Source organism: Lepus europaeus, chromosome 15, assembly GCF_033115175.1.
Source record: "Lepus europaeus isolate LE1 chromosome 15, mLepTim1.pri, whole genome shotgun sequence".
NCBI classification, from domain to species: domain Eukaryota; kingdom Metazoa; phylum Chordata; class Mammalia; order Lagomorpha; family Leporidae; genus Lepus; species Lepus europaeus.
In genome coordinates, this window is record NC_084841.1 from 42,999,234 (window position 1) to 43,021,572 (window position 22,339).

The 22,339-nt window shown below is 43.5% G+C and overlaps 1 protein-coding gene and 1 pseudogene across 3 annotated transcripts in view; one reads left to right on the top strand and one right to left on the bottom strand.

The window, feature by feature from the left end:
- The first annotated feature begins 1,437 nt into the window (after nucleotides 1–1,437).
- DDX4 (DEAD-box helicase 4) overlaps nucleotides 1,438–22,339 on the top strand; it is a 91,515-nt gene continuing 70,613 nt past the window's right edge. For all 3 annotated transcript variants that reach the window (XM_062211786.1, XM_062211788.1, XM_062211787.1), the window contains exons 1-2: nucleotides 1,438–1,509; nucleotides 10,784–10,844. In XM_062211786.1, the coding sequence (XP_062067770.1) occupies nucleotides 1,438–1,509; nucleotides 10,784–10,844 (133 nt within the window). The remainder of the gene's footprint in view (nucleotides 1,510–10,783; nucleotides 10,845–22,339) is intronic.
- On the bottom strand, nucleotides 4,278–4,573 carry LOC133774691 (large ribosomal subunit protein eL36-like; annotated as a pseudogene).

Here is a 22,339-nt window from a genome sequence, read left to right on the forward strand (position 1 = left end):
CGGTCTGACCGGGAGGAAAAGTGACTGCGCCACCTCCGCTGGCCCCGGCCGCACGTTTGAGGCCCCTGGCACCCCCGGATGTGAAGAGAGCGCCTCAGACATTCAGAACCGGAGGGCCCAACTGCCAGGGGCCAGCGCAGCCTGAAGGGGAGAGAAGCCGCAGGGTGGGAGGGCGGGCGTGACTCCCCTCCTCTTTCATCTTCTGCTTTAATTAATGAGAAGTGGCCGTCTGTGGTTTGCCCAGGGAACAACCAGAGCGAACGCAGACTGAGGAGCCCACCCAAGAACATGGAAACAAATGGGCAGCAGGTCCAGGGGCAGCTGGGACCCGGAGCCCCAACGGGCCACCCCTCGCTCCACGACGCCTACAATGCGACCCCCGCAACCTCGAACGCCAGCAGGTCGGGAACGCGCAGGGGCAAGAAAGGGGGCGGGACTCCGCGGGACCCCGCCCGCTGGCCGAGCGCCGATTGGCTGGCGGCGCCCGTCGCCTGGTGCTATTTGTTGTTGGAGCTGCTCGCCCGGCGCCGTCAGCGTCCTGCACGTGCGGCCGTTTAAGCGGTGTCCGAGTCTTCGAGGACCTGGGGGGAGAGCAAGCAGCCGAGAGGTGAGTGGGCCGTCCGCCTTCCTCGGGCTGCCGGCCGACCCCGCCGTCCCGTCCTCGCGGTAGGTGGACCTAGGGCCAAAGGAAGAGTAGATGGAGCCGGGGAGGGTTGGACGCTCAACGTTGGAGCCTGCCCCCCGCCCGCGGGACAGTCCTGAGGCCCCGTGGGGGGCTGATAAAGGCTTGAGGCCTGCGGAGGAGGCGGAGGCTTTGCCCAGGGCCTGTGCGGCTTTTTTCTGAACAAAGATGGGTGCAGTGTCATTGGAACACAGACGCTCCTGGTCGTCGTTCTTTGGAGGGATTTAGGCCCTCTACGCCGTCTCCTCTTCCCCTCTCCACTCTAGACCAAATCCCTCTCCTCTCCTCCTCCCAGACCCGAATAAACTCAGCACCCAAACTAGACATTCTGACTACCTTTCAAGGGAGGTAGGGGGAAAAACTTTGGTACCTGTTAAGTATTCCCTCCCTTTGATATCCTTTAAGCCTTGTAAGGGACCTTTAAGCGCAGGAGATAAATTCTACATAGGTTTTAGGGGAAAGGCCAAGCATTGCGGGGGTGGCGTGGTGGGAGACATGGTGATTGCTAGAATGAGTAGGTAAATGGTTAAGACTGGATTTTAAGATAAAGAAGCCACCTCTAAGTAAGAGGTATAACCTACTTCCCCTTTGGGCAAAAGTTTTTGTTTTTTTTTGAAAGATTAGTACCTAGTTGAATAGTTTCAAGAAGCGTATGTGAAACAGTGATAGTTTGTTTTTAAAGATAAACTTAATCCGATTTTGCCAAATGTGTGTGTGTGTGTATGTTTTTTAAAATAATAGAACCCGAAGCCACCATGGGAGATGAGGATTGGGAAGCAGAAATCATCAAACCTCACGTCTCTTCCTATGTTCCTGTGGTTGAGAAGGTAATAAAATCTTAAAGTTTGCAAGTATGAAACGGTTTTGATTTTATCAAAGTCGAAAATCACCACGATGGGAAAGTTCTAAATAAAACACTGTGTCAGGGTTTGTCGACATGTGGTTGTTGTTAACTATCTTATGGGGGAATGAGATTGAAGCATGCTCAGCCTCAAGTGGAATAAAATGAGGTAACTTAGTAAAACCAAAATAGGCGCAATAATACTGACAGCATATTTAAATCTCACTGATTGACGACTGACTACAGGTGCAAGCAAGCTTGTACAAATGTGGTTGAATCTCTGACAGACACTTGGATGGGAAATTGAAACAATAATTTGGTTCTGGGCAATATGTTGAATTCTGAAAGTTGATTTTATGCAAGAAGAGCTTTTTTAAAAAATTATTTATTTATTAAAAAGGCAGAATTACAGAGAGAGAAGGAGAGACAGATTTTCTACTTGCTGGTTCCCTTCCACCTCCCCCCCCCCCCCCCCCCCTGCCCAGTAGCTGCAATGACTGGGGCTGGGCTAGGCAAAAGCCAGGAAGCAGGAGCCAGGAGCTTCCTCCGGGTCTCCCTCGAGGGTGCAGGGGCCCATGCACTTGGGCCTTCCTCTGATGCTTTTCCAGGCACATTAGCAGGGAGCTGGATTGGAAGTGGAGCAGTCGGGACTCGAACCAGTGTCCATATGGGATGCCAGTGCTGCAGGCCATGGCTCAACCACAGGGCTGGCCCCAAGGAGAGCTCTAAAGATAAATATATTGTGCTTATCTAGGTTGTATCATCAGTTTGATGCACAGACCATCAGGACTTTTTCCCTAATGGCATTGGGGGAGTTACATTGTAATTAGAAGGAACATGGGTAGATTTCTGCATTTTAGTTCTGACTTGAAAATCAAATTAAAAAATAAGTAGAATGTACTTCAGAAGGTAATACGTATTTTTAATTTTTTAAAAAGGATTTATTTTATTTGAAAGGCTGGTTCACTTCTCAAATTGGCTGCAATGGCTGGAGCTGGGCCAGGTTGAACACAGCAACTTCATCTGGGTCTCCCACATAGGTAGTAGGGGCCCAAGTACTTGGGCTATCTTCTGTTGCTTTCCCAGGTGCATTAGCAGGAACTGGATTGGAAATGGTGCAGCTGGGACTTGAACTGGCATTCATATGGGATGCTGGTGTCACAGGTTGTGGCTTGACCCACTATGACACAACACCAGCCAGCCCCTATATTTTTAATTAAAAAAAAAAAAATGAGGTCAGTGTGTGGTGCATTGGGTTAAGCTGCTGCCTGTGATACTGGCTGAGAACCAGCTGTTCCACTTCAGTCCAGCTCTCTGCTAACGTGCCTGGGAAAGCAGCCAAAGATGGCTCAAGTACTTCAGCCTCTGCTCCCTACATGGGAGCCTTGGATGGAATTCCTGGTTCTTGGCTTTGGCCTGGCCCCACCTGGGCTGTTGCAGCCATTTAGGGAGTGAACCAGTGGATGGAAGACCTCTATCTGTGTGTCTCTCCCTCTGATTCTGCCTTTCAAATAAATAAATGTTACCAAAAAAAAAAAGTCATTTGCGAAATGGTACTTATCCTCTGGTTTACTCCCCATATGCTTGCAGCAGCCAGGGCTGGACCAGGCCAAAGCCAAGATTTAGGAACTCAGTACAGATCTACCCATGGGTGTCAGGGACTCAACTACTTGAACTTTGACCAGCTGCCTTCTAGGGTGCTCGTTAGCAAGAAGCTAGAATTGGGAGCAGAACCAGGACTTGTACCAAGGCACTGTGATACATCCCAACTGGCATCTTAATTGCTAGGCTAAATGCCCATCCTGGAAAATAGTATGTGTTAAAGGATTGCTTTTGAATAAGTGTTATTTACCTGACAACATCTACAAAGCTAGATTTTATTTTTTTCCTTCAGAATTTCTGGTTTGAATCTGTGTCAATTTCTGACCATTTCTGGTGTTGGTATTTTAGTGGATGTCCGTCCTTTATACAAATATGCCATCCTTTTTTTTTTTTTTAAAAAGATTTATTTATTTGAAAGGTAGATTTACAGAGAGGGAGAGGGAGGTGGGGGAAGAGAGAGAGAGACAGAGATCAATTTTCCATCCTCTGATTCACTCCCCAGGTGGCCACAATGGCCTGAGCTATGCTGATCAGAAGCCAGGAGCATCTTCCAGGTCTCCCACGTGGGAGCAGGGACCCAAGGACTTGGGCCATCTTACTGCTTTCCCAAGCCATAGCAGAGAGCTGGGTTGGAAGTGGAGCAGCCATATCTCGAACCGGCACCCATATGGGTTGCTGGGTGGCCCCAGTCATCTTTTGTCTTAATTGAATTTTATCCATATGATGAGTTTATGGTATAATACTCAAAATATAAATCTCAATTGATCGTATTTCCTGTCTTGATACTTAGTTTAGCAATAGCATCTTCTGAGGGTGTGCTTTTGATGCAGCAGTTAAGACACCAGTTGGGATGCCCCATTATATATTGGAGTGCATGGGTTTGAGTCTTGGCTCTGCTTCTGACTACAGCTTCTTGCTAATGCACACTGTGGGAGGTGGCAGTGATGGCTCAAGTACCTGTATCCCTGCCACCCACATGGAAGACCTGAATTAAGTTTCTTTTTTTCTTCTTGCGCGTGTGAGCTATTTAATTATTAAAAGCCATTTCCAATATTGGTGCCTGCTTGCTTCTATGTGCCCCACCCAGTGAAGTGAAAGAGCAGGGGCCCTCGGGGAGGGCCTGGAGAGGTTTGTGTTACACAGAGGGAGGCCTCATGCCTTCTTAGCAGCCGCTTTCCTCGTGCTCAGCTCCTTGTGCTTCCTCTTGGCACGGATGTCCTCACCCTCTTGATGAACGTGAGGGCCCGTTTGTCTTTGGAGACCTTGAACAGCTCCATGGCGCGGCACTTGCAAGGGGCAAAGCCACACACTTCCCAGATCATGTCCCGCACGAACTTGGTGTACTTGGTGAGGTGCCGGCGGCAGTGGCTGTGCCTCGGCTTGCTCCCATTCTTGGTCACCTTGTGGCCTTTGTTGAGGCCCACGGCCATGGGGTAGCACAGAGCCATATCTGAAGCTTTCCAGTGACTGCAGGGACGGAAGGCCTGAATTAGGTTTTATGCTCTGCCCTGGCCGAGCCTAGCCCCAGCTGCTGTGGACATTAGGGAAGTTGAACTAGCGGATGGAACACAGGAAGCTCTTTCTGTTTCTCTTTGCCGTACAAATAAAATGAAAAATAAATGTCTTGTGTGTGTTACATATTTATAGTCCTCTTCCCATATGAAGAGAAAAGTCACCCAAAATTATTTGCTCACTTGCATAACTACTCCTGTTAAATTTTTAGTAAATTTTTTCTGTTTTTCCTATTCCATATTTTTATGTAGTTAAACTAATAGTACATGGCAGTGATTTTTTAAAAAAGTTTTATTTTTGAAAGGCAGGGTGACAGAAGTAGAGAGATCTTCCATCAGCTGGTTCGCTCCCCAAATGCCCTCAATAGCTGGGCCTGAGCCAGGGTGAAGCCAGGAACCCAGACATCTGTCTGTGTCTCTAGGTGGGTGGCAGGGACCCAAACACCTGGGGTATTATCTTCTGCCTTTCCAGGTGCATTTACAGGAAACTCAAATCAGCACTCTGATATGGGATTTGAGTATCCCAAGCAGTGGCTCTTAAACCGTTGTGCTGTGACTCCTATCCTGTTAGTAATTTTGAAATCTAGCTTTTTTCACTCTTCACTGCTATTTCATGTTACTACCTAAAAATAATTTCTTATTGTTATATAACATCTCATGGAAAGGGTATACCATAATAGAATTTTTTTGTGTGTGGAAATGTTAAGGTTGTGTTAGCTTTTAATTGTGATACTGTCATTAAAATCTTCAGGTTATTAATCATTTTAATTTGGGAATTTTTTTTCAAAAACGAAATTAGTTGGAAAGAAGACATTTTGTGGTTCTCCCCCGACCCCATTCTTTATAGATTTATTATAATGCAAAGTTTAATTTACAGGTAGACTTTTTTCTCCTGGACTTTAATAGTAATCTGTCCAATTCTTATTTTTTTCTGAGAGTTTCTTTATATCTGAGAATTTGTCTTTATGAAGAGTTCTTCAGACTGCATACTGCACTGTAGCATGTTGCGCATAGTTATTGTATATGATTTCTGAAACTAACGATGACTTACTTTCAGATCTTTGAAATTTACCTTTTTGAAATCTGCTATTCAACATTATAAGTTTATTGATACTGGGATTGCTACATTGATTATTAGTATATGCTGACAATTCTACCCTATAAATCTTAATATCTTTGTAAATTTGAAAGGCAAAGAGATGGGGCAGGAGTGGGGTGGGGAGAACCAACTCATCCACTGGTTCACCCCTAAAACACCTGCCAAGATTGGGGCTGGGCTGGTGTCTTGAACCAGGTCTTCCACGTGGGTGTCAGGTACCCAGTCACTTGAGCCGTCATCTGCTGCCTCTCAGTCTGCATTGATTGGAAGCTGAAATAGAGAGCCAGAGCCAGGAATCAAAACCAGGCATTCCAGTGTGGGATTCGGGTACCCTAACAAATGACCAAATCGCCAGACCAAAGGCCTGTTCCTAACCTATAATTCTTAATATATTTGTGTGTGGTGGGACGGTTTTTTTTTCTTTAAAGATTTATTTATTTATTTGAAAAGCAGAGTCGCAGAGGCAGAGAGAGAAAGGTCTTCCATATACTGGTCCACTCCCCAAATGGCCACAATGGCCAGAGAGAGGCCAATCCGAAGCCAGGAGCCTCCTCTGGGTTCCCTGTGCAGGTGCAGGGGCCCAAGCACCCAGACCATCCTTATTGCTTTCCCAGGCCAGAGCAGAGCTGATTCAGAAGTAGAGCAACATGGGGTACCAGCACTGCACGTGGCAGCTCCACCCACTATGCCACAGTGCCAGCGTGGGGTCAATTTAGTTAAATTTTTTGCATTTGCAAACTTGATACCTGGTACTGGTTGCGCCATTAGACTTAGCTGTGTAGAAGTGTGGTGTGATTGATTGTTTGCCTTCCTTGGTTGAATAAAAAGTGCAGATTAGGGATTAATACACTGCATTTTTATGTGGAAGGAATCTGAGGCCTCTTATTTAAGGTAGTTTCTTTTAATGACACCAGTTTGGTTATTCTAACTGGGTTTACATTTCAAGAGAAATCTGGGCTTCCCTTTAAAAATGTTCAGTGGCTTTGGTTAGTAACATCTTACTATCTGTGATTACTGTTTCCTGACTCCTCCTCAGCAACTTTATTTGGAGGTCTAATGTTTCTATATGCATATAATTTTGAGCTAGTAAGGCACTATTCTGATAGCTCCTTAGAATTCCCCAAGTCTTGATATTTCAGTGAGTATACCACCTTGAGAGAGAACAGTGAAAGATATGATTTAAGAAAAATGAATAATGTAGCATTATAGAGTACAGAAAACTAAGGGTTAGGCATTTTCACATTGCATGCAAGCTTAGTGGGGTGAATATTAGAATGAATGGGTATGGGAGTGTATTAGACATTCAGCTGGCTGGCTTTTTAGCTGCAATTTTTTATTTTTTCTTCAATTGAGAGGCAGCCAACCATCCAGTTCCCATCTGCTTGTTTGCTCCCCAAATGCCTTCAATAGCTAGGGCGGGGCCAAATCAAAGTGGTGGAAACTAAACACTTGAGCTATCACTTGCTGCCTACCAAGGTGTACATTAACAGGAGGCTGAAATGGGAAGTAGAGGAGGCATTGGAACTCAGGCGCTGCAGTATGGGATGTGGTCATCCCAAGTGGTGTCTTAACTGCTAGGTCAAATGCTTTCCGCTGTATTGCTTCTTGTTAGCCGACCGAGGGAGTTTATCTTGCAATCCCTTTTGCTTAGCATTTTTGTGGTACATTTCAGAAGGCAATAACTCTTGCAGGTAAAATGGAAAGAGCTTGAGATAGTTTCTCCACAATTACAATTTTATTAGGCAATATTAATCCTGTTTAGATTATTGTTTAGATTAGAAAATAAGCACACAGGGACCAGCATTGTGGCATAGCGGGTAAAGCCACTACCTACAATGCTGACATCCCATAAGGATGCTGGTTTGAGTCTTGGCTGCTCTACTTCCAATCCAGCTCCCTGCTGATGGCCTGGAAAAATGAATAGAAGATGGCCCAAGTGTTTGGACCCCTGCCACCCACATGGGAGACCCTGTTGAAGTGCCTGGCTTGGCCCTGGCTCAGTACTGGCTGTTGTGGCCATCTGAAAGTGAACCAGCAGGTGGAGAATATCTCTCTGTCTCTCCCTCTCTGTAACTCCAAATTTCAAATAAATAAATCGTTTTTTTAAAAAATATACATATAATATCTGAGAATTTAAAATTATGCGTGTAGGTGAAAAGAAACATGTTCATAAAAATGCAGAAAGTATTATTGGTTGCTGTATTGAGAGCCCTTATGCGGTAAACATTTTAAATTTCTAAATTGATTCATTTGTGGGTTGAAGTATAAATGGTTTATAGCTAAGGATTCTAGAAATGAAATAATGAAAAGACCCATGAGTTAATATATTTTGGGTTCCACTAGGTGTTTGAGTTAGTATTGAACATAAGGTACTTGCTGTGTTAGACATCATATTTTACTAGGGGAAACAAAATAAGCACTTTTGAGAATGAAATAATTATAAATACTGGGAAGTGCTGTAAAAAAGGAAAATATGTGTATGTGACTGATGTGGCGTGGATTTGGAACAGGTGGAGAAGTAAGGCTTCCCTGAGACAATGAGTAATGAACCTGAGACTTGGAGTTCCAACAGGATAGCATGTACAAAGATCCTGAGGAGGGTGCAAACTTACTGTGTTAGGGTAATAGGAAGAAGGCCAGTATATTAGCTTATTATGGTTGCTATAGTCAGTTGCCACAAATTGGGTAGCTTAGTGCAATAGAAGTTGATTTTCTCAAAACCGGTATTGTATAGTGGGTAAAGCCACCACCTGTGACACTGGTATCCTATGTGAGTGCTGCTTTGTGTCTCAGTTGCTCAGTAGCTGATCCAGCTCCCTGCTAATGGCCTGGAGAAGGCAGCAGCAGATGGCCCAATTGCTTGGGTGCCTATAACCCATGTGAGAGACTTGGAAGAAGCTCCTGGGTTCAGGCTGGCCCTGCCCTGGCCCTTATGGCCATCTGGGGATTGAACCAGTGGATGGAAGATCTCTCTCTCTCTCTTGCCCTCCCCCATCTTCCCCAACCTCTGTAACTTTGACTTTCAATAAATAAATGAATGAATTTTTTAGAAAAAGATTTGTTTATTTGAAAGTCAGAGTTACACACAGAGAGAAGGAGAGGCAGAGAGAGAGGTCTTTATCTGTTGGTTCGCTTCCCAGTTGGCCCCAACAGTTGGAGCTGTGCCAATCTGAAGCCAGGAGCTTCTCCTGGGTCTTACATGTGGGTGCAGGGGCCCAAGCACTCTGGCCATCTTCTACTATTTTCTCAGACTGTATCAGAGAGCTGGATCAGAAGTGGAGCAGCCGGGACTCAAACTGGTGCCCATATGGGATGCCAGCACTGCAGGCAGCAGCTTTACCCACTACGCCACAGCGCCAGCCTCATAAATTAATATTTTTTAAAAAAGTTTATTCTCTCATGGTTTTAGAAGCCAGAAGTTGGACATTTGAGTGTCAGCTGGGCTATCCTTCCAGTGGGAGTTTAGGAGAGAATCTTTGCCTTTCCTAGGTTATGATGGTTTATATATATATTGCTTGGCTTGTGGTTATGGTCCTTTCTGATGTCTTCACATAGCTGTCTCCTTTTGTCTGTGATATTTTCCTTTGTGTTTCAGAATGGCACCTGTGAACCCACTTAGATAATCCAGGGTAGTCTCCTCTTTCAAAATCTTCAATTTAATGATACCAGTTACAACTCCTTTTCAAATAAAGTAAAATTTACAAGTTCCAGGGATTGGGACTTGATATTTATGGGTGGCCATGAGTCAACCAACTACAGCCAGCATAACTATAGTATAGTGAGGTAAGAGTGGTGGGAAATGAAGTCAGAGAAGTTAAGGAGCAAGGAGGAGGAGAGGAACTGGAGGTCATTGGGGACATGAAGTTAATAGGACTGGATGGAATGGGTATTGCTGGTGGAAGAGGAATCATGGGAAGCAGCAGGTAATAGCTCAAGTGTTTGGGTCCTTGCTGCCCACATTGGAGACCTGGATTTACTTTCTGGCTCCTAGCTTCATCTTGGGCCAGTCCTGGCCATTGCAGGCATTTGGAGAGTTAAGTAGTGGATGGGTGCCATCTCTTTGTCTCTTTCCCCATGTCTGTGCCTTTCAAATAAGTAAAAAAGACAGATTGATAAATAAATTTTTTCAAAAAAATTTCAGCAGTAGCACATCATAAATTTTCAATTCTATGCCATTCTCAGTAGTGTGATGAAATCTCCCACAGTCCTGTTTTATTCACCTGAGATGTGGATCATCCCTTTGTTCAACATATGCATGCTGTATGTGATATCCACCTGTTATCTGGGATCACCCCTGAAACAAATGACCCTCTTTCTGGTGTATTCTAAGAAGATCAGTGTTAGTCTAGTGCTGTGTCACAATGCCTGCGTCATTCATCTCAGATCATCTCATCACCACAAGAAGCGTGATTACAGTAGAATAAATTACTTACTGTACTAGGAGAGACCACACCACATTCACATAACTTTTTTTAAAAATTTATTTGACAGAGTCAGACAGTGAGAGAGACAGAGAAAGGTCTTCCTTCCGTTGGTTCACCCCCCCAATTGGCCGCCATGGACAGAGCTATGCCGATCCGAAGCTAGGAGCCAGGTGCTTTCTCCTGGTCTCCCACGTGGGTGCAGGCACCCTTGCACTTGGTCCATCCTCCACTGTCTTCCTGGGCCACAGCAGAGAGCTGGACTGGAAGAGGAGCAGCCGGGACTAGAACTCAGTGCCCATATGGGATGCCGGCGCCACAGGTGGAGGATTAGCCAAGTGAGCCATGGAGCCAGCCCTGAGATAACTTTTTAGACAGTATATTATGATTATTCTGTCTCCTACAGTGCCTAATTTATAAGTTAAATTTTATCATAGACATGTATATGTAGGTAAAACAGTTTATATGTGCTTTGATACAGTTGCAGTTTCAGACACCCATGGGGTGGGTGGGGGTTAAATGTATCTTCTGTGAAAATGGGGAGGTTTCTGTGATTTTCTACCATTTGTGAAAGAGATGGCACATCCTCATTATTCAAAGTAGAAAACAAGTCTTTGTTCCTTACAGGATAGATTCTCTTCTGGAACAAATGGAGACACTCATAATAGGACTCCAGTTTCAACAACAGGTATGTGTGAAGTCAAAAAGGTGAAACTCTTTAGGTTAAGGATTTCATCTAATGATGAGGAATAGACTAGTAGACATCTTGAAGAGATTATTTTAAAAATTTTCTAGTGGGAATTCATTATGGTTTTGCTATTTGGGGCTGGGCCACTTCTAGCTGGAGAAAGGGAGAGAAAGGAGAGAATAGTGTTATGCTGTGTAGTATTTGGTTTTGTGAGTTGCTGTAAAACCTTTGCCCAACCAGGAAGTTGCATGTTTGGCATGCAGGTTGCTAGGTATTTTTGGGATTTCTTTTTAATTAATTATTTACTTATTTGACAGATAGAGTTAGGGAGAGAGAGAGAAAGGTCTTCCTTCGTTGGTTCACCCTCCAAATGGCCGCTACGGCCCAAGCTACACCGATCCGAAGCCAGGAGCCAGGTGTTTTCTCCTGGTCTCCCACGTGGGTGCAGGGGCCCAAGCACTTGGGCCATCCTCCACTGCCTTCCCGGGCCACAGCAGAGAGCTGGACTGGAAGGGGAGCAACTGGGACTAGAACCTGGCGCCCATATGGGATGCCGGCGCTGCAGGCGGAGGATTAACCAAGCAAGCCACTGCGTGGCTTTCAAGATTTCCGACCTAAGGGAGTAGGACACCAGACTGCAAGGTTGTTTGAAGTAGGTTACAATATTGCTGACTTGTCAGGATCACAGCTGTTTAAGCCAGATCTACCATAACATCAAGATACCATGAATTTCTTTGGGATCAGAAATCTGAGGAAGAACCCAGGAGAGTATGACAAATGAGTGTCAAGATAAAGGAGCCCATTTTTCCCCACTGACTCCTCCCCCAACCCCTCGTTCTGCACTTATTTCCACCCGGGGTGTCTGACTGTAAGTGTGTATGCGTGTGTGTGTGTTTTTTTTTTTTTTAAGAATTATTTATTTGAAAGAGTTATAGACAGGCAGAGGCAGAGAGAAAGAGAGGTCTTCCATCTGCTGGTTCACTCTTCAGATGGCTGCAACAGCTGGCGATGTGCCAATTTGAAGCCAGGAGCCATGAGATGCTTCTGGGTCTCCCACATTGGTGCAAGGGCCCAAGGACTTGGGCCATCTTCCACTGCTTTCCCAGGCCACAGCAGAGAGCTGGATCAGAAGTGGAACAGCCAGGACACGAATTGGCCCCCCTATGGGATGCCGGCACTGCAGGTGGCAGCTTCACCCACTAAACCACAGCGCCAGCCCCCCAGCTGTGTGTTATAGAGCTGATATAGATGGGAATATGGGTGGAAGTGGTAGGACTTGATCTAGGAAATTAAACTTGTAGCAATCGCTGTTTACTTTGTTGATGTCTAAAAGGGGCTGAAGTGTTGTTACTACATAAACATGTTTTTATTGTAGTAAAATACACATAACATAAAATGTACCATTTTACTCATTTTTAAGTGTACAGTTTAGTGGTATTAGTGCATTCGTGTTGCTATATAAACATCACGCACCTCCTATCTCCAGAACTTTTTCATTGGCCCAAACCAACTTTTACTTTGTGTGAAATTTAAGTTACTGTGAATTTGCTCTATGTCTTTATGAATTTGAGTTACTGCTACTTTCAGGGTCGACTAGTGAAAGACCTAGTACCACTGGAAAGTTCTTTTATCATTTTTCATGGAGAATTACTGAATGAGATAAAACATTTTAGTCAAGGAAGCTGCTGACTCTGCCTGGCCTACAGTGAAACAACCTGTAGTGAGATGTGAAGAAAGTCTGAAAGAGTTTATTGGGTTAAGATAACTTTAGTTCTCATGTACACTTTGAATTCAAGATAAGTCTCTTGATAAAAAGTTTAGATAAGCCTTTGCTATTGTCAAGATGCATTTATCTTTCATAAACACTGGTTTATTATAAAATATTCAGATTTCCAGACTTTCTTGGAATTAACCCCTGCTGAAACCCCATTACAGGGCTAATTTTGCTTCTACCAGTTGAAATTTGTGAGTGTTTGTTTGAAATATTAAAAAAAAGTATTGGTAAAAAGTAATATATGTCATTTTTTTTGTTTTTAAGATGTATTTATTTATTTGAAAGGCAGAATGGGAAGGAGGGGGAGAGAGATCTATCTGCTGGTCCATTCCCCGAATGCCTGCAATAGCCAGGAACTACAACCTGGTCTCCCACATGGGTGTCAGGGACTCAAGTACTTGAATTATCAGCCCTTGTTTTCCTGAGTACATTAGCAAGGAACTTGATTAGAAGTGGAGTAGGCAAGACTTGAAACAGGAGCTTTGATATGACATGTGGACATCCCAAGCTGTAGTTCAGTCTGCTGTGCCATTATGCCCACTCTTTTTTGTTTCAATTCATTTGAGACAGAAAAAGAGCATGTGTTTGTACAAGAGGAAGCTTCCATTAACAATTTTAGATTGGAAGTAATTTTTATGTGAACTTTATATTACTTGACTGTATATGAAAATTTAATGATGTTGAGAAGTTCAGTATTTGGAGTCCTGATAATGGATGTATGACGACTTTGCTAAATATTTCTGAAGTTTCTAGGGTGTCATTTTGCTTTTGTATTTTGAAGATTTTGTAATTTTGTGTTAGATTTTTTTTCCAAAGAAACTTTTTATTTAAAGAATACAAACTTAATGCATTTCATCAGTACAAGTTTAGGAATATAGTGATTCTTTCCACCATACCCACCTCTCCCACCCACACTCACACCCTTCTTCCTTCTCCCATTACCAGATTATTCTCTACTAAGATCTATTTTCAATTAACTTTATACCCTGTAGACTAACTCTATACTAAGTAAAAAGTTCAACCATTTGTACGAAAAAAAAAATCCCAAATTGTTTTTTGACAGTTGAGACAAGGGCTGTTCAAAGTTATTGCATCTCAAAGTTAATTTCACTTTTTTTTGAGAAATTTAATTAACTTTAAAGAAGTACCTGAGAATGATACATCTTTTGTGAGTACTTAGACATAACTATAAGATACAAGAATACCTTCCACTTAATACATTAAAAGAAAGTAAGTCCTTAACATGAATTAAGGAACCACCTAAAAAAACAAGCAATGGAGTTAGACACTTAGGCATAATGTTTTAGTTATGAGACATAAGAATATCCTCTGGCTTACGCCGAGGCTCACTTGGCTAATCCTCCGCCTACAGCACCGGCACCCCGGGTTCCAGTCCCAGTTGGGGTGCCGGGTACTAGTCCTGGTTGCTTCTCTTCCAGTCCAGCTCTCTGCTGTCTCCTGGGAGGGCAGTGGAGGATGGCCCAAGTGCTTGGGTCTCTGCACCTGCATGAGAGACCAGGAGGAAGCACCTGGCTCTTGACTTTGGATCGGCACAGCACCAGCCGTAGTGGCCATTAGGGGAGTGAACCAATGGAAGGAAGACCTTTCTCTCTCTCTTTCTCTCATTGTCTAACTCTGCCTGGCAAAAATAAATAAATAAAAATAAATAAATAAATAAATAAAAAAAGAATATCCTCCAGTTAATATACTAAAATGAAATACATCTTTGAGAACAAGTTTTACTGTTAACTCTCAAAATAACAACTCTTTGAGGACAGAGGTCATGCATGAGAAGTTTAGTGCACTACTACATGGGGAGTTAGTGTGCAGTGACTCCTGTTGTTAAGCTAACAGTTAACATTCTTATGTATGATGTCATTGATCACCTGAGGTTCTTGACATGAGCTTCCTAGGCTATGGACTAGCCTTTTGAATCCACAAACTCCTTCAGTATTTTGACAAGGCCATAAAGAATGTGGAAGTTATCTCCTCCCTTTGGAGAAAAGTACATCCTTCTTTGATGACCCCTTCTTTTTACTGGCGTCTCACCCACAGAGGTCCTTCATGTAGAATATTTTTTGCCACAGTGTCTTGGCTTTCCATGCCTGAAATGCTCTCATGGGCTTTTTAGCCAGACTAGAATGCTTTAAGGGCTGATTCTGAGGTCAGAGTACTATTTAAAGCAATTGTAATTCTATGAGTCTGCTGAATGGACTGCTTCCATGTTGGAGCATTCACTCCTTTTTAATTCTATTATTACCAAACAGTTAATCTTATTTTATATGATCACTTTAGCACTTAATCCTAACTATATGATCACTAGAACACTTAAAATGCTATTTTTACTACCCAGCTTAGGGGGAATCTGGGGTCCCATGGCAAGTGTTTTTTTTTTTTTTTTTTGACAGTGGACAGTGAGAGAGAGAGACAAAGGTCTTCCTTTTTCCATTGGTTCACCCCCCAATGGCCGCTGCAGCCAGTGCACCACGCTGATCCGAAGCCAGGAGCCAGGTGCTTCTCCTGTTCTCCCATGGGGTGCACTTGGGCCATCCTCCACTGCACTCCCGGGCCACAGCAGAGAGCTGGCCTGGTAGAGGGGCAACCAGGACAGAATCCAGCACCCCGACCGGGACTAGAACCCGGTGTGCTGGCGCCGCAAGGCAGAGGATTAGCCTGTTGAGCCGCGGCGCCGGCCCCACGGCAAGGTTTTAAACTGTACCCTTAGAAGTAAGTCCATGGGAATGTATGCAGAACTATCCAGCTTTATAGTTACAAACTTCTTGCACTTCATAATTACAACTTTAGGAACATGATGATTCTTTTCACTGTGCCCACCCTCACTGCAACCCCTCTTGTTCCTTTATCCCTATTTTCAATTAAGTTTATACAAATTTCCCTTGGGTAAATTCCCGAGAGTGGGATGGTCATATTCAGATGGTCTATATTCAGATTTCTGATGTATCTTCATACTGTTCTCCATAGTGGCTTTACCAGTTTACATTCCCACTGAGTGGATTAGGGTACCTTTTCCCTCAACATCCTCTTCAGCATTCGTTGTTACTGATCTCTGTATGAAAGCCATTCCAGTGGCAGTAGGGTGAAACCTCGTGGTGGTTTTTTTTTTTTTTTTTATTTCATAGATGGAGTTTACGGAGAGGGAGGGGGGAGGGGGGGAGAGAGAGAGAGAGACAGAGAGAAAGGTCTTCCTTTTGTTGGTTCACTCTCCAAATGGCCAGAGCTACACTGATCCACAGCCAGGAGCCAGGGGTTTCCTCGTGGTCTCCCATGTGGGTGCAGGGGCCCAACGACTTGGGCCATCCTCCACTGCTATCCCAGGCCACAGCAGAGAGCTGGACTGGGAGAGGAGCAACCGGGACTAGAACCCGGTGCCCATATGGGATGCCGGCGCCGCAGGAGGAGGATTAACCTAGTGCGTCACAGCGCCAGTCCCTTGTGGTGGTTTTAGTTTGCATTTCCCTGCTGGCTAGTGAGCCTGAGCTCTTCTTCATGTGTCTGTTGGCCATTTGGATTTCCTCTTCTGAAAAATGTCTATTCAAAGGACCTGTTCCCAAACATGTGCTCTCTATCTTATGTTCTCTTACTCTCTGACTTATCTCCTCCTGGCCAGTCGGGCTTCCCCAACCTGGCAATAAAACTTACCTTTAACTCCAGTGTTTGGTGTGTTTTGTGGCCACCTTACATGTATATCTGATTAGTAAATTAACTGTTCACATCTTTCATCCTCCTATCCTTTATAAATAATAAAACTTGAAATGTGATTCATATATAAAAAAGATGTCTGTTTGAGTCCTTTGCCCATTTCTTAACTGGGTTGTTTGTTTCATTGTGGAGTTTCTTGATCTTTTTATATATTCTGGTTATTAATCCTTTATCAGTGGCATAATTTGCAAATAAGTTTTTCCGTTCTGTCAGTTGACTCTTCACTATGCTGAGGGTTTCTTTTGCATTGCATCCAGTTGATGTGATCGCATTTGTCAATTTTGGCTTTCATTGCCTGTGCCTCTGGGGTCTTTTCCAAGAATTCTTTGCCTATGCCAATGTCTTGCAGGGTTTCCCCAATGTTCTTTAATAATTTGATGGTATTGGGTCATAGATTTAGGTCTTTAATCCATTTTGAGAGGATTTTTGTGTAATGTGTAAGGTGGGAGTCTTGCTTGATACTTCTGCATGTGGAGATCCAGTTTTCCCAGCACCATTTTTTGAAGAGACTGCCCCTGCTCCAGGGACTGATTTTAGCTCCTTTGTCAAACATAAGTTGGTTGTAGAAGCTTGGATTGATTTCTGGCGTTTCTGTTCTGTTCTGTTGATCTATTCATCTATTGTTGTACCAGTACTAGGCTGTTTTGATTATAACTGCTATGTAGTACATCTTGAAATCAAGTATTGTGATGTCTTTGTTTTAGTTTTATGAGATTGCTTTAACTATCCTGGGTCCCCTGTGTTTCCATATGAATTTCAGCATCATTTTTTCTATATCTCAGAAGAATGTCACTGGTATTTTGATTGGTATTGCATTGAATCTGTAAATTGCTCTCAGTAGTATAGATATTTTGATGATATTGATTCTTCCAATCCATAAACATGGGAGATTTTTCCATTTTTTTATGTTGTCTTCTATTTCTTTCTGTAATGTTTTGTAATTCTCATCATAGAGACCTTTGACATCCTTGGTTACATTTATTCCAAGTTATTTGTTTTTTTTTTGCAGCTATTGTGAATAAGTGAGAAGAATGTGTATTCTGCAGCTGTAGGATGGAAAGTTCTGTAGAGATCTGTTAGGTCCATTTGGTCTATAGTGTCGATTAACTCTGCTGTTTCCTTGCTGATTTTCTATCTGGTTGATCTGTCTATTGCTGAAAGTGGGGTATTAATGTCCCCCATTACTATTGTATTGTAGTCCATGTCTCTCTTTAGATCCATTAAGGTTTCTTTTTTTCTTTTTTTTTGCAGTTTAAAATTTGCTATTTTATTATTTTTATTGGCTACCAATATTTTTATTGTAAGAAATACAAAAGGCATGACAGATGAACATTTTCTGTTTCATTTCATTCAATTTAGCTTGCACATAAGTGAACACAATGGACAGTGACACTTCAACAATTTTGAAAAAAACAATGAATTCCATTATCTGACAATAAATACCTAAATTTGCATTCTAGCACCCAGTAATACATCCAGTTTCCAAAGAATCATTGATCTGTAACTCTCTGCATTTCCTGACAACAGAATCGCCACTGTAGGTCCCCTTCTCTCCTATGAAGTGTCAGAGTTAGGTGCGGCCAGGGGCCAGGAGTGGCTCCCTTTGACCTCAGAAACCAGGGGCATGGGGGGTGGTGTGGGAGAATGGAGGGGCGGGCTTCCGGCATCCCTGACTCAAGCTACAACAGAGGGTCCTGGGGTGGCCTGTTTTACATGATGTGCACACCTTCTAGTAAATGTCCCTTTTCAGGTGGGGAGGGCTAAACAAACGGGCCCGGGCTTTCATCTGGGGTGAGAGTGCCACTCAGGGCGCTCTGGAGAGGTGAAGGTTTCTTTTAAATAGCCAGGTGGCCTATAGTTAGGTGCATATTGATTTATAATAGTTACATCTTCCTGTTGCATTGATCCCTTAATCATTACATACTGCCCTTCTTTGTTTCTCTTAACAGTTTTTGTGTTAAAGTCTTTTATGTCTGATCTTAGGTTGGCCACCCTGGCTCTTTTTTGGTTTCTATTGTAATAGCGTGATCACAAAAGAGAATCTTTTGCATTAGCGTTTTTTGGTCAACCTTTGCCATAAGTTTCAGCAGTTATAGTGGAATTCTTTTCAAGTTATAATAAAATGCACATAATACAAAATATTAACTATTTTAAATGTACAGCTAACTGCATTCTTTTGACTGTGTTATGAAATAGGGAATCAATTTTCTTTTCATAAAGCCACCCTATTTTCCTAGCATATTATGTCTTTTCTCTGTTTGTGGTGATACAGGTTTCATCTTTTGGACAGTTTTGTTCTGTTGTCATAAAGCATTAGATATACAGTTCATTGACTAGTAGTGGAAACGCCAAGCAATAAGTTTTTCCTCACTTAAATGGCAGTGCTCCAAAATTTTTATAATTATTTAAGTTTTAGTTTTTACTGTTTTGAAGATTTTTCTGTTTGAGTAGCTTTTACTCAGGAATGACAGTTGAATATTAAATGCCTTTTTGAGGTGTTCTTGCCGCTCACATAGGAGACCTGGATTGAGTTTGTAGACCTGGCCCACTCATGGTCATTTTGTGATTTGGGGAGTGAGTTGGGAAATGGGTGCTCTGTCTCTCTGCCTCTTGTATAGGTAAATTGCAAAAAAATTAAGCAACTAGAACTTTTTGTTCCTAGAATAGATTCCCATGTGCCTCTTTCATTGCAGTAGTGGGTAAAATTGATGTTTTTGTTTTTGTTTAGTACTTTTGAGTTAATGTAAAATTAGCATGTAGCTTTTTTGTTGTGGTTGTCACTTGATTTTGGTTTAGAATACTGTCATCCAATGTTGGAGTGCCAGTTTGAGTCCTGGTTGCTTGACCTCCAATCCAGCTTCCTGCTAATGCTCATGAGAAGGCAACTGATGATGGCCCAAGTAGTTGGTCCCCTGCCAACCATGTGGAGACCAGGATGGAGTTCCTGGCTCTGGCTTTGGCTTGGCCCAGACCTGGCTATTGAGGGCATTTGAGGTGTGAACCAGCAGATGGAAAATCATTTCTCTCTCTCTCTCTCTAATCCACATACCACACATACGGACATTCTACCTTTTGAATAAATAAAAATCTTAAATATTTTGTATAGATCAGAGCAGATTCTTGTTGGTTTTTTAAAAAAAACTTACTGGGGCAAGTGTTGTATATTAAGTTAAGCCATGACTTGGGATGCCTGCATCCCATATCAGAGTGCCGTTGTTCAAATACCCAGTTTGACTCCCAGTTCCCGCTTCCTGCTGATACAGACACTTCGAGGCAGTAGTAATGTATCAAGTAATTGGGTTTCTGTCATCCTCATTGGAGACCTGGATTTAGTTCCCAGCTCCTGGCTTTGGCTTTAACCAGTCACAGCTGTTGCAGGCATTTGAGGAGTGAACCAAACAGATGGGCATTCTCTCTCTTTTTGCCTTGCAAATAAAAACATTTTAAAAGGATAAAAACTTCATTTATCAACATAGGACACTTCTGTAAGTGATAATACCCACGATTTATTTCATTCCTAATGAACTGAGGGTCTGGGGCCAGCAGCACCATGGTACAGTGCGTTAAGCCACCATCTACGGTGCCAGCAACCCATATGGGTGCTGGTTGGAGTTCTGGCTGTTCTGCTTCTGATCTGGCTCCCTGCTGATGACCTGGGAAAGCATGGAAAGGGACCCTGCACCCACATGGGAGACCTGGAAGAAGCTCCTGGCTTTGGCTTAGCCATTGTAGCCATTTGGGTAGTGAACCAGCAGATGGAAGAGGTATCTGTTCCCTTCCCCTCCTCTCTTTCTCTGCTCCTCTCCCTCTTCCCCTCTGCCTCTGTCCCCTCTCTCCCTGTAACTCTGACTTTCAAATAAATAAATCTTAAATCTGAGGGTTCTGGGAATTTAACCTTGTCAATGCAGTCATTTTTTTAAATTTACATTATTAATTGAATAAAAATGGATGCTTTTCAGATTTTTTTAAAAGATTTATTTTTATTTTCCAAGTCAGTTGCAGAGACAGAAGAAGAGTCAGAGAGGTCTTCCATCTGCTAGTTCATGCCCCAAATGGCCACAATTGCCAGAACTGGGGCAGGCCAAAGTCAGGAGCTTCATCTGGATCTTACATATGGGTGGCAGGGCTCCAAGCAGTTGGGGCCATCTTCTGCTGCTTTTTCCCAAGCCATTAGCAGGGAGCTAGATTGAAAGGAGAACAGCCAGGACATGAACTGGCACCCATGTGGGATGTCGACATTGCAGGCATCATCTTTACCTGCTACAACCATCACAATGCTGGCCCTTAAGTTTTTTTTTTTTTTTTTTTTAAGACTAGGAAACAAAAGAATTCAGAAGGAGTCAAATCAGGACTGTAAGTTGATTGTCTACAAATTTCTCATTGAAATTTTTTTTTAAGATTTTATTTATTCATTTGACAGGTAGAGTTACAGTGAGAGAGACAGAGAGAAAGGTCTTCCTTCGTTGGTTCTCTCTCCAAATGGCCACAACGGCTGGAGCTGCGCCAATCTGAAGCCAGGAGCCAGGTGCTTCCTCCTGGTCTCCCATGTGGGTGCAGGGGCCCAAACACTTGGGCCATCATTTACTGCTTTCCCAGGCCATAGCAGAGAGCTGGACTGGAAGAGGAGCAACCGGGACTAGAACCAGCGTCCATATGGGATGCCGGTGCCACAGGCGGAGGATTAACTTAGCCACGGCGCCGGCCCCCATTGAAATTCTTTTTTAAAAGATTTATTTATTTATAACACAGAGATGGTTACACACAGAGATAAAGATTCTCTATATCTATATCTGTATATAGAGGTAGATTTATCTATAGGTACAGATATATATATATATATATATATATATAGAGAGAGAGAGAGGTCTTCCATATACTAGTTCACTCCCCAACTGGCTGTCCCATTGAAATTCATTTTTTTAAAAGATTTATTTATTTATTTGAAAGAGTTACACACACACACACACACACACAGGTCTTCCATCCAGTGGTTCACCCCCAACTGGTGCAGTGGCCAGAGCTGAGCTGACCCGAAGCCAGGAACCAGGAGCTTCTTCCAGGTGTCCCATGTGGGTGCAGGGGCCCAAGGACTTGGGCCATCTTCTACTGCTTTCTCAGGCCATAACAGAGAGCTGGATTGGAAGTGGAACAGCCGGGATTCGAACCAGCGGCCATATGGGATGCTGCCACTGCAGGCAGTGGCCTTACCCAGTATGCCACAGTGCCGCCTCTCTCTCCCACCCCTAATTCTTGGAAAGTTGACCTTGTCTGATGAGGGAAATGAAGATCATTGTGGTGGAGAGGACATTGTGATGAGGCTTTCTCAGGTGTTTTTCTGCTAAGACTTTTTTTTTTTTTTTTTTTTTTTTTGACAGGCAGAGTGGATAGTGAGAGAGAGAGACAGAGAGAAAGGTCTTCCTTTTTGCCGTTGGTTCACCCTCCAATGGCCGCCGCGGCTGGCGCACTGCGGCCGGCGCACCGCGCTGATCTGATGGCAGGAGCCAGGTGCTTCTCCTGGTCTCCCATGGGGTGCAGGACCCAAGCACTTGGGCCATCCTCCACTGCACTCCCTGGCCACAGCAGAGAGCTGGCCTGGACAGAATCCGGTGCCCCGACTGGGACTAGAACTCGGTGTGCCCGCGCCGCAAGGCGGAGGATTAGCCTATTGAGCCGCGGCACCGGCCTCTGCTAAGACTTTGCCTAACTTTCTCAAAACACTGTCATCAGAAGCATATGTTATCATTCTTTGGTCCTCCAGAAAGTCAACAAGAAAAAATGCCCTGAGCATTCTCCAAAACTGTCGCATTGATCTTTGCTTTTTGACTGGCCCACTTTCACTTTGACTGGACCATATCAAACTCTTGGTAGCTGTTGCCGGGATTATATTTTGTCTTTAGGATCATACTGGTAAACCCATGTTTTGTCTGTCAAAATTCTTGAAAAAATAGTTTTTAGGATCTCCTGCTTGCTTAAAATGTCCATAGACTGTTTCCCTTTCTAT